A 13,623-nucleotide genomic window follows, 5' to 3' on the forward strand; every position below is an offset into this window, starting at 1 on the left:
TAGGATTAAGGAAAACAATAACAGAAGAAGTACGGAAATTTTGAAGTTATTACAAGATTTTTTACACAATCTATGGTTTTTCGAAAACGTATCAGTGGAACAAAAATTAACAGAGATTGGCTAACATATTCTCCCTTCCGTGGACATAAGTTAAAGGTTGAAACGTGTCTACCAATGTTTGATAAGCTAATTACTGATTTGACAGAGTACGGGTCAGTGAACTGAGTATTTGGTCTTTTGTGTGTTTTCCAAAACTGAATGATACTAAATGAAAACTATCCTGATGATATTGAATCTGAACTTGAAGATGAACTAGAGCAATTCAAATATTTTATAGCCCAGATTCAAGACTTGCAGGGAAAACAATTTATTCCTGCTTCACAGTCATTTTGGGTTATTTCGCAACAGGAGAACGGACATTTTCAAAAATGATAATTATTAAAAACGGAGAAAGTGGAGATTTCTTAAGGGGCTTATAAATTGGGTTGCCTAGGGGCTCTAGATTCTTAATCCGGGACTGCCAAAGTACTACAGCTTTCCCGACTTGATGTTATAATCTCAGTCTCAGTAGTCTTGGATAGAAACCACAGCATAGTTAATGTGGTATTTAGAAAAGAGTTGATGTCTATTTTTGAAATATCAGTTCTAATATTGTGAATTCTTCTTCACTTATATCCTCATATTTCCTACAAAATCATTAAAACTTTTTTAATTCAGATTCCGTCGTAATCAGCAATAAAAGTCAGTAGATAACGAACGCCCAACGTAGTAACCGTATACCCAACGGAAAGAGACACCTCTTTCTCATTAAAATTAAATTTTTTCACAAATCTGCTTTCCATTCTTTTTCGCGATCAAGACAACGCTGAGTTATTCGAAACAAAGAATCCCATTAGAAGAATTCCGAAGTAATTCTACCGCCCGTCGTTGCATAAAACGACGCCAGAACAGGGCGGTATTACCATAAAAGGAATTTTTAGAAGGGCCGTACATTCCTTCGCTTTTTAAAACAAAGAGTATATTCAGCTATTTAATTGTCTTGGAAGAATATTTTCAAACTTGAGATAAATTGTGACGTGGAAATAACTATAAATTCGGTTACTTACTTACTTATTCGTGGCCTTACACAGCATATCTGTGTGCCGTTTACCACATCCCTATCTCCATTTCTTCTCGTTGTTTATGTCTTTTTCAGTAAGGTCTTTTTTCCATTGCTGTTTTATTTGTCCGTTCCACAGTAATCTAGGATATCCTCTTTTCCTACTTCTATTTGGTTTTCATTACCCAGCTCTTAGCGGTATTCTTGTCTCCTCCATTCTTGGCATATACTATACTACCAGAGAAATTTTCGTTTTTCTATTTCGCCATTTAGTATCACGTTTCTATTAGTTGTCTAATTCGTTCATTTCTCACTTTGTTCATTAGTGTTAATCTCAGTGGCGTAGCTAGCCCCACAGGGGCTCCATATCAAAGTCTGTCGCGGGGCCCTTTTTCATGACTGATATGGAATATTGCTAAAAGAATGTTCAACAAATGAAGCAAAAACGCTTGTATACAATAGAATAAAAATATGCGTTATTGTCACTAAAACTTTTACAATTTTATGGACAAAGCTTACAAAGAGTCGAAAAAAAAACAGTAACAAATACAGTCTACTGAAATTACATAAATTGTAAATATTATTACAAAATAAAAGATAATGAAATAAAACAAAATAATATATTGCAAAATTTACATAAATTGCAAATTACAGAATACAACCTTAGGAACTAATAAGTTCTGCATATAACACCCAAATATAGATAATAATAAACTCAAATAAACCAAAGTCGAAAAATAGATTTGAATTTTTAAGACAAAATTGTCTGTTCTTATGGTATAACGGCGAGCGGCCAGCAAATAGATATACATAAATACAATTTATAGATAAAGAAGACATTATACAAAAATATACCTAAAAAATACACACCGTTTCCAAAATTCAAACGTAAAGCGATTAGAAAAATTGCATTTTGACATTATACATTATACAATGTCTCACACATAGCCAACGGTGAAAGGATAATGAAAGGTAGTAAAAACAATAAAGCTCTGTTGTTATGGAATAACGGCGAGTGCCAGAGAATAAAAAATAGACAAATATAATGTATATAATGTATAGATAAAGAATCCATTACATGAAAATGTTGATATTCAAACAATATACACTGTTTCAGAGCGTTTTAATAGTAAAATAATTGTAGAATAAGTTATTTAATTTTTTTTGTTAAATTGAATTTTGTTTCGACATGCCGCGCTGGGGCTCCTGAATGTCGGGGGTCCCGTATAATTGATACGGCTGATATGGCGGTAGCTACGCCTCTGGTTAATCTGCAACTTCTTCTGCAAAACATCATTTCCATTAATTCCGTTTTCCATTCTTTTATTGGGTTTATTTATTGAAGTATCATCCACGTCTCTCAGCCATACACTGAGCAACTTTCCACTATTTTTTTAAAGACTTGTTGTTTAGTTTTGCTTGTAATATCGTCCCTCCATATAATCGAGTGTAACTGGTAGGTTATTGTCTTTCCTTTTTTTATTTTATTTATTATATTAATTTCATTTGATTCTGTATTTGTTAAAGTTGTCCCCCAAGTATTTATATGCATTTGTTTATTTTATGGAGTTGTTATTTATCTCCAGGTCTTCTGCAATGTTTCCAAAGACCATATATTGGGTTTTATCATAATTAATTTCCAAACGCCAGCTCTGAAATTTTGCTCCTAGCTTTTTGATCATGCAGATATCGTCACGATATCAAGACGATATCAAGACGATATCGTCTTTATCTTCTGTTACCTATTCGATTATTTATTTGTAAAAGAATCATCCAACAAATATTATGTGAATAACTCGCTCTTTATAATTATAAGGCTCGATTTGCTAAGTCATTGGTGATCCAATTTCCTACATTCAATCGATCAATTAACTTTTTCCCTTCCATTATTGGGCGATGAAACTCGTGGCAATCGTCTCTTGTTAGTCATCTCATAAAATTGTTTCTAAAGATAATCCATACGATAGTTTACAAGCTATGTGAAAGTAAATTTCGCCCAACCAGTTCGAGTTCATAAATGCTGTTGGTACGAGAAAGGCTTTGTTTTCAAAACAAGTCTCATTCCAGAAATGAAGAGACGTCAATTGCGACGTATATGTATGTCTGGTTGATTACGAGAAAGCGTTTGATCGAGTACACCACTCCCAAGATGATTCAAATACTAAAAGAAGCAGTAACAATCAATATCTGAAAATAATTAGAAACCTTTACTGAAATCAAACTGCAAACCTCAGAGTTGAAGGTGAACACACCGAATATGTGAAAATCATGCGTGGAGATAAGGCTGCATTTTGTCCCCTCTAATTCTCAATCTCTACTCTGAAAGAATATTTATCGAAACTTTTCACGGAACTGAAAAAGGTATTCTACCAGACGGGTACCGGCTGAATATCATCAGGTATGCAGATGACACCATAGTATTTGCAGACAACCTAGAAGACCTAAAAGTCCTCATGAACAAAATCACGTATTACGTGGACTCAATATAAAAGTAAAGAAGATAATTTTCCAGAGAATTCTGTTACATCCTAGTGAAAGAACGTTAGTTAGTCCAACAAGACTGGCTGTACCTACACATGTTCTGAGTTGTACATTATTTGTATGCAGTTAAAGATAAAAGTGGATGAGTCTTTTAATGATCAATGGAAGCACTATCATAGTTCAGTGTGGAACATTACCATAACATCAATATATAAGACTAAGTTTCAAATTGAAAAAGTTCACAAAATGACATATTTGAGAACTGTCATAAAGGAACCAACTAGATCCATACAGAAATAAAACGCAGAATAGCAAGGACTAAAACTAGTTTTATGAAAATGAAGTAATTTCTTTGCAATAATCATCTCGGTTTAGAACTAAGACGAAGAATGGTTAAGTGCTATGTTTGTTCTGTCCTTTTGTAAAGCGCAGAAGTGTGGACACTAAAAGTATCGACCATGAGCAGAATTGAAGCATTGGAAATGTGGATTCATAGACGCATGCTGAAGATACTTTGAAGCAAGAAAAACTAATGAGGAAGCACTAAGGAGGAACAACAAAGATGGAGGAATGCTAAAAAGACTGTTTAACACCAGAAAATGTCTAATTTAGGACATATAGTGAGTGGAAATCGATATAGATTATTACAAATTGATCCTTGAAGCAAAAATAGAGGCCTGTAGAAGTGTAGGGAGACAAGTTTCTTGGTTAAAAAACATTCGTGAACGGACTAAGATATCAAATGCAGGACAACAGTGGCGTAACAAGCTACGTCGGGGCCTCCCCGCAGAATTGGAAATGGGACCCCCTTTAAAAAATTACTAAATGCGACTTGTATAACAAAAACTTATAATATGTGTTATAGTGTTTATATACCATCTAATTTTCAGTGTCGACACCGAAGTGGTCAAGTCAATACTTTTCGAGTTATTTGCGAGTGAAAATGTTTATTGTTCGAAAAAAAAACTGAAAAAAACTGAAACTAATCATTACCTCTTTACAAATAACTTAACTATTTTTTTATATGACCTGCAAGTTTCACCTTTTCAAAGTGTTTATTTTTGAAAGGGTTCTAGTTCAAAGGACTTGACCGAGTCACTAATCACTAGAGTATGCAAATGTTAAACAGCCATAACAAATTTTTGTCTTACAGAAAAACAAAATAAAACCGAAATATTTATAAAAGCAAAACCTACATTTCTTTACTCTTTGAGATTTTTCGTAAAAAGAGAATTTGTAAAGCGGTAATGATTAGTCTCATTTGGGGTACTAAATAGGGGGAGATTTTCACGATTTTTTTTACCAAAAAATGGGGTTAACTTTATTTTGAGAGTAGCTCGCTTAGTTTTGATGCTAGAAACTTTTATAAAAAATAAAAATGAAGCTTGTGAAACATTTTAAAAAAATTTAATGAGTTAAAAAAGTTAAAGGTTTTAACCCTCTAGCAGGCAAAACTGAAATATAGTATTTTTACTACAAAAACGTTATTACGTAGGTCAAAATTTTTGACGTAAGAGAACTGTCAAAACATTAGAATGTGACTTTTCATTATTGCTGTGTTTATAATAAACATACTATAATAGAGATAGAAAGTTGGGAATTTTTCTTTCAAAACGGTCATTTACTGGGCTATTAGGATATTCATGTACTGTATATGACAACTTACACTTTTCATCTTTATTGGTATATAATAAAATAGAACAAAAATTAATAAATTATTACATTAATACATAATATTATTCTATGAGATGAACAACTTTCTTCGTGCACTACTATCAGCGGATATAGGTACCTACAATTTTATTCATACATAAAATCTATCTGATGGGCAATTTAATTTTCAATACTACACTGCTTAAAGACGTTGCGTATGTATGCGTAAAATAATATAATAATAACACATTTCTAAATATTATATTAGACGACAAAATGGGGCCCCTGACATATTGGCCCCCCATGCTGCGGGCACCTTTGTTACGCCCCTGCAGGACAATTATTCCATGTTGCAGAAGATCGAGAAACCTTCACAATGGTGATCGCCAACGTCGGATCATCCTAACATGACTTGTGAAGAGAAGAAGAATAATTCTTAAATTAAAAGCGACAATTTTCAATTAAACTTTCAATAGACAGCATGCTTGTGAAAATTAAAGAGAATTATATCAAATATCTCCTAATTCCGGTCCTGGTGGGGTTCTAAAACCTCGCCGGACATTTAGAAATGGAAATGGAGCTCTTTCGATTTGAAAGTCTCGGTGCAGCAGCGTTTCGTTCCGATAAAGCCGTTATCAGTACTGCGAACAGCAAATTTAAAATGTTCATTAACGATATCGCCGTCGCAGAGGGCTCGTGATGGATGTTCCTCGAAACAAAAGAATATCTCCTCTCGCTGCCCAATATCTTAATTAAACTTGCCGATTTATTTCCCAAAGGCGGCAGCGTCCGCGACACTGCCGCCGCTATCAGCGGCGTCGTTTTTCGAAATGTTACGAGAGTGGCTGTATTTAATGCATCTGGTTACGTAACAAACAGATTGATAACTATATACATAATACCTGTATGCTATGATCTCTACTCATTTTGAATTACTTTTTTTATTTAGTAAAACTCCAGCAGGAATCTTATGAATATTGCTATCTGATCATTATTACGATCAATAAGCAAGTTAGTGCTGTCTTTATTTAATACTACAGAAGACATCTAAGTTCATATTCACCAATATTTCAACTTTTCCGCCGACGTGTGACAGCTACAGAAAATGCCGTCTGTAACCTTAAAAGACGTTGATCAACATAAATTTGTGAAGGCTTTCTCCTCCTTCTTGAAAAAAACTGGAAAACTACGTGTTCCAGAATGGGTTGATCTCGTAAAAACATCCAGAGCTAAGGAATTAGCTCCCTACGATCCCGACTGGTACTACGTCAGACGTGCTGCTATTGCTAGGCACATTTACAACAGGTCTCCTGTAGGTGTAGGATCAGTCACAAAAATCTTCGGTTCCCGCAAACGCAATGGAACTAAACCCTCCCATTTCTGCAGATCAGCAGGAAGCATTGCCCGCAAAGCTCTCCAAAGTTTAGAAACAGTTAAGTTGATTGAAAAATCTGCCGATGGTGGTAGGAAAATCACCCAACAAGGTAGGAGAGATCTTGATCGTATTGCTGCACAGGTTAAAGCTAAGGAACGTAAAGCTCTTAAGGCTTCCGGTGTGCTTACTTTGTAAATGATTAAGTTTTTAATAAAACAATCCTTATAGACCAAGAGGCAGCGCTGAAAAATCTCTTTGAATTTAGTAAAGCTAGATTTTTCACAGATGATTACTGTAGTGTAGAGAAACATACTGAGCGAAACGTAGAACAGGGGTTACTGAGTAACCTGAGTGAAAATAACAGTTTTTCGACGAAAAAATCGACTTTTTTAGAGGGTTTTTTAAAAATACCTTGAAAAATATGCATTTAATCAAAAAAACTGTAGATATCGAAATTGTATCTTTTAGTAACACAAACCAAATTCTTTTCCTACAATATCTTTAAGACCAATACAAACCGAGATACGGCATGTTAAAGGTTAGCTTTTTTCGTCAAATGCATAATTTGAAATATTGAAAGCCAAATAATGGGAAAAATTTGCATTTTTTCGAGGAAAACTTAAATGATCTTTTTTCAAGTATTCAATTAGACCTTTAAAAAATAATAATAAAAAGTTTCTAGCATGAAAACTAAACGACTTATAATCAAAAAAATGTCGGTACCTGCTTTTCTCTACGAAAAAATCAGTGAAAACAACCCCCTAACTACCTTCCTAATTCAAAATTGTTCTTCACCTTTCTGTAGTTCCTTTTATATTTATATTATCAATAAACTCAAGGAGTTTGACATATTTTAATGCGTAATTTTGGAAAAATTGGGGTTTAAAGAAAAATTGATTTTTTGCAATTTGGTATTTCAAAATAGCTCCGAAAATACTGAAGATACGAAAAAAATTATAAACTACTAAATTGTAGCTTTTTTAATGACTAAAATTATCCTTTGCATAGATTTTCATTACAGTGAATAGTTAGCCAGATATAGCTGTTTAAAACCTCTATTTACCAGCAAACACCCCCTTATTCGAGCCCTTTAAACCCGCCCCAATTAAAAACTAAGGGATCTTACGGAATTTAATTTACACATTTTTATAGCTCTTTAAAAATCCTAAAAAATCATTTCTGAAGAAACTTTTTATCGCCAAAAATATATAGAATATTTTTCGAGGTATTTTCAAAAAACCCTCTAAAATAGTCGATTTTTTCGTCTAAAAACTGTTATTTTCAAGCGCGAATAACTCGAAAAATGTTAGTTTTACGAAAAAAATGTAAAAAACATTTTTTTATTAGAAACACTTTTTCCATCGAATTACATGGTTAAAATGTAATAAAAAATTCCCACCCCCGAGATGGGGTGGCAACCACCCCCAAGGTTTTAGCGTATGATAGCGGCATGATATAGAAAATTCTCCTTGGACTATTCCCTACCTTCTGTGAAAATTTTAAGTAAATCCATGCTGGACGAAAAAATTGCGAGCCAAAATGCTTCATTTCCTCAATCGAATATTGGGGCCGACCGACCGGCTCTGTCCCGTCATACAGCTGACCGACTATAATAACTTTTATGTATATTTAATTTAGAATGTGTGTACTGATTTTCAGCCTTAGTAAATGGAAATAATTACCTTCGTAGGAAAGCAACTTTGATACCCTCTCAGTAACCCCTGTTCTACGTTTCGCTTGACCGACCGCAGTATGTTTCTCTACACACTCGAGAGTAATCAACTGTGAAAAATCTAGCTTTAGTAAATTCAAAGAGATTTTTCAGCGCTGCCTCTCCGTCTATTAGGCTCTACATAATGACACTACTAACATGTACACTTTAGCCGCACTTTGCTCTGTTTTTTCACAAAGTTCTTTAACTTATCGCACTAACTCGAACGGCTTCGTTCTCTTAAGCCGGTCACTCACGATACTGCGGCGTCTTCAATTGTGTCGAATTCAACTAATTGGCAAGAATTTTGATCATGTGTGACCGTGCATCCAACAAAATCATACAATTTGACCACAGAAAGACTGGCCTGTCTGCTGTAGTACTGCAGAATTGATATCATCGATGATCTAGTCTCTAGTTTAACGAAACCGCAGTAAATACCGTGAGTGGCCGGCTTTACATCTTTTTATCTGATTAGATTTATCTAGGAGTTTGATGGCCTCGACATTCACATGGTTGGAGAGCCTTTGTTCATGACTCTTGGCAAACTTAGGTACTTATTGTCTGCCTAATCATATCCATCTGAAGGTCTCGATGAAGATCACAGTTTCTGAAGTATCAAAGAGCGTTGATGATGCTCCTTAAGACTTTTTTCTGATATCGTTGTATAATTTGGATGTTACTTTCTTTTGTACAGCCTCATAGCTGTATCCCATATGTCCATATCGGTTTAAGGGCTTGCTTATACAATAATAATGTGTTATAAGCAGACAGACCGGATTTTTTCCCATCAACCAGTAACCAGTACATCGTTTTGAACTGAATTTGTAATTCTTTTTTTTTATGCTCTTTTCAGCGTTGCTTTGAATCTAATGTCATACCCAAATATTTTGCCGTATTTGCATAAGGTATTTGGTTTCTGTTTATACTGACTAAAATATGTTGTTCTCTTGATATGTTGATTTTGTTTCATTAAATTTGATATGCCATCTCCTGGTCCAGTTGTTAATTTGTTTAACAGAATTTTGTAGCACGGTTGCTGCTTCCTAGTGTTTATTTTTTTCGACTGCTAAAATGTATGTGTCGTCTGCAAATTAATGTCGTAGTTGGGTTAGTTTCTAATGATGGGATATCGCTGGTACAGAGTAGGTACAGTACTGTCCTTGTGGAACTTCAGCTTTAACTTGTCTTAATTCTGTATATGCTTCCTCATTTTTAACTGGACGAAGACATTTACCTCGATATCACTAATTTAAGGTAAATTACTAGAACATGGAGAACAGGAGAATAAGTTCTCAAAGAAATACACGATATAATTTGTTACATTGGGAATCTAAAATTGAACAAAAAGGAATACCGAATCCGCTTGACTGCGCCATACATCCATTTAACACAGCATTAAGACAGTTAGAAATTTTTGGCGTATTGAGCTTGGAAGATAACGACATTTTTGGCTAGCAAATAAAACTTTTCGACTGAAGTCGTAACGCCTATGGCAGAATAAAACTTAATGCGCTACTGTCAAATATTCCGACAAAATAAAAAGGTCCTGTTCGTTAAATTACGCAATTTAAAAGTTCTCTTCGTGAAATGAATAAGTAAGAGCGTTGTCGAGGCCGAAGTCGTTTTCATCGGGATGGCCGTGTCGTCGCCGTCATTTGTTTTTATCAAAGCTCCCTCAGGACCAAAGACGGCCGTGGCGGTAACAAATTGAGAGTTAGAGCCTTTAGATATCCAGTGTGCACTTTTATTTTCGAAAAATGGTAAAACCTAGCGTGTTGTTTCGAGTGTATTTTATGTTAATTGGATTAAGAAGACTTTTGAAATTGAATTTCCACAATTGGTCGAGTGACACTTAAATATTTACAGCTTTATTTGCTCTACTGTAATAAATGAACCTTTCGAATCGATAATATAATTATTGCATATATAGAATTTATAGGAATAAAAAATATAAAAATTTTTTTAAGAAACGCTTTTCTTTAGTTACGAATGACTAAAATTAAAAATATTATAAAAAAATCAACTAGAAAGCAAAAAGTAAAAAAATCAAACTCGAAGAACTATTCGAAAAAAAAACTGTTAGACAGATTAAATATACAAAAATCTCACACATTCGTTAAAAAATTGAAAAAATATAACACATTCGTTAAAGAAACGCGTGGGGCGCGAAAAGTAAATAAGTATCTATCCCCAAACCGTTTATTCTATGAAGACGCGCCCCACGCTTTTCTTTAACAAATTGTGTTAGATTTTTTCAATTTTTTAACGAATGTGTTGGATGTTTGTATATTTAATCCGTCTAACGGTTTTTTTTCGAATAATCCGTCGAGTTTGAATTTTTTTTATTTTTTTGCTTTTTAGTTGATTTTTTTATAATATTTTTATAGCGATACGCTTTAATTACTATTTTTGCTAATTTTAATTTTAATATTTTTTCTCAAAACGAAATAATATGGGTCATATAAAGTCACTGTTAATATACAAACTAGATGCTAAGAAAGACATGGTTTTACGAAACGAAATGCATCCCTTAACCATATACCATATGTTTTTGGTGTGTTCAGTTTAACAAACTGAATTCCCCATAAATTAATTATCATATCAGACCATTATGTCAACAACTCACTTTGGACATGCATTCCTTTTAAAACTGCAGAAGTGTTTCTGTTTTTATACGCCAGATCTAAATAATTTATTGCCCATCTGGTCAGAGGGTAGAAACACAAACAGATTAGCGTCTGTGGCTTTCTTAACAGTCTCTTCACAGCATGTGAACCACGTGGACACACCCGACTCTCGCTAACAATCGATCCTTTTCCGAGACCTAAGCAAAACACCTTTTTGTTACCAAAATAAATAAATATTTTACTGTTCGTCGTTAACTTATTTTTATTATTTTTAATTAATTCCGTCAACTCACACCTACCGGAATATTTTTAATTTTAGTCTCTCGTAACTAAAAAAAGCGTTTCTTAAAAATATTTTTTTCATATTTTTTAATTTTTTACTTTTTAGTTTTTTTACACTTTTCAAACATTAAAATATATCGTCATGTTTAAAAAAAGGATGTATACGATAGACACATGTTGCGCATTTATTTCAACATTTGATACATACATTGTACATTTTCTGTAATTTCTTTATACATTTCTTAAATCAAAATCATTATTTACACCTATTACAGTTTTCGCAGTCTTTCCATCTCTTCTAATGCTTTACTATTGCACGGTGTAGACCCTGTTAATTTCCACTCCATCCATTAAGGGTTCGTAACAAACTTTGTATTAATACTCCAAAACGAATTCTAATGTAAATTGTAGCACGAAACGTCTCTACCGGTGGTTTTTCTAAGACTACATTAAAAACACGAATTTTTTAATTCGAGTGTTGGTTGAAGTTTGAAAGGTTGAAGGTTGAAATTTGATACGAATAAGCGCCGATGTTTAAACAAAGCGTTCATATGAGCGTTCAAAATCGTCGCCGCTTAGGATGTTTATAAACATGTACAAACATGAAAAGTAGTCGGAATCCGCAAAAAATTTAAAACTTTATTGTTTATTTATGAAGCATAACGTAAACAATTAACGTAAAAAGTGGAATTATGTATAGTTCATATAATTAGCCACAATCTGTAAAAGTTTCAAGTTTCTACATTGTAAAAAAAAGAGAGTTTAAGAATTTTCCAATAAAATCGTTTTTATTTTATTTAAACAATTAACAAACATAATTTTTTTTAAAAATGAATAACCATTTTCAATTTCGTTGCAAAACGAAAATACAGCCGAACCATATTCCAGTCCAATCAGAGAGTGCTGCAAGCACCTCTACCGGTTTCGAAACTTATTAGTCTCTCATCAGGAGGCACATATGCTGCTCTCCCTGATCCAACCAAAACAAACCCCAGCGTGCAGTCCCGAATTGCAACGAACGAAATGGCATAGATGCCCTAGCGGCAACTGCTAGCAAAAGACTAAGTTTTCACTCTAATGGCATATAACATATCCCACCAGAATGAAAACAATGGGAACCTTCTCTGGTTACACCTCCGAGGCTTCTACAATTTGCAAGCCATACGGATGCTGAGACTAAGGAAGATGAGGGAATTCTACAATTTACAATTCACGTCACATCTGCTCAGCGCGGTAAAGTTCCAACGAGACTGGTTCCCTTCATACTCCACACAGAGTAAATGTAAATCAAAAATGAATAACCATTTTCAATTTCGTTGCAAAACGAAAAATAATTTTTTTTATTGAGTATGCGTGTCTGGTTCCCGCGAATGCATATGTCTGCAAATTTTGATTCATTTGCATTGAAATTAACGTCTAAAGATTTGACCTAAACGATTTAACTAAAGAAAATCGCTTAATAAAAGGCAAATATCGAGTATATATGTAGTTTAATTAAATCTTGTCCAAGTATACTTTCGCTAACTTAGCATCATCAGGGGCATTTCGTCAAATTAGGAAGATATCCCAGCAATATGCAATATTTGTTTGGCAAGAAATTCTTTAAAATTGGCAACTAATACATAACAGAAAACACACACTGGAGGAAGGGCAAACAGATCAAAAATTGATTAAATTATGCCGGGTACTACATCTTGGGAAGTCGAAAAATGATGACGAAAAATGAGCAATGAATTATTTTTCGACTTGCCAAGATGTAGTACCCGCCATAGTTTAATTAATTTTTGATCTGTTTGTCCTTTGTCTAGTGTGTGTTTTATGTTATGTATTAGTTGCCAATTTTAAAGAATTTCTTGCCAAACAAATGTTGCATTTTGACGAAATGCCCCTGATGATGCTAAGTTAGCGAAAGTATACTTGGGCAAGGTTTAATTAAACTATATGTATGCTCGATATCTGCCTTTTATTCCTATAAATTCCATATATTCGAGCATTTAACCTACTTTTATTTTATTGTATATATGTATAAGAGATTCAGTGAATAAGCGCCAGCAAGTTCTATTTTGCGCTAAGGCCTTCACTTCATTCCAAGACTTTCCTTGACCTTTTATCTCGTCCATGATGGATCTTCTCCAAGTTTGTGCGACCTCTTTTTCTTTTTCCTTGTGGATTCCACGTTAGGGGAGTCTTTGCAATATTGGAGCTATTTTTTCGGAGTGTGTGACCGGTCCAACCTCACTTTCTGGACTTTATTTAGTTTTCTGCCTTCTTTCGTTCGGTCAGGTGTAGCAGATCTTTATTTCTGATGATGTTAGTCTAGAAAATACGAACAATTATTCGTAGGCATTTATTATCAAAGATCTGCAGCTTGTACGGTTTTGTACCAGACATG

The 13,623-nt window shown here is 34.0% G+C and overlaps 2 protein-coding genes across 5 annotated transcripts in view; both read left to right on the forward strand.

Moving 5' to 3' along the window:
- LOC114325306 (homeobox protein homothorax) overlaps positions 1-13,623 on the forward strand; it is a 675,897-nt gene that overhangs the window by 544,686 nt on the left and 117,588 nt on the right. The window lies entirely within an intron of this gene.
- LOC114325307 (40S ribosomal protein S19-like) lies at positions 6,314-6,816 on the forward strand. The gene has a single exon (XM_028273342.2). The coding sequence runs from the start codon at positions 6,339-6,341 to the stop codon at positions 6,801-6,803; it is 465 nt and encodes a 154-aa protein (XP_028129143.1). The 5' UTR covers positions 6,314-6,338; the 3' UTR covers positions 6,804-6,816.

The sequence above is a fragment of the Diabrotica virgifera genome, chromosome 6 (assembly GCF_917563875.1).
Source record: "Diabrotica virgifera virgifera chromosome 6, PGI_DIABVI_V3a".
In the NCBI taxonomy this organism is placed as follows: Eukaryota; Metazoa; Arthropoda; class Insecta; order Coleoptera; family Chrysomelidae; genus Diabrotica; species Diabrotica virgifera.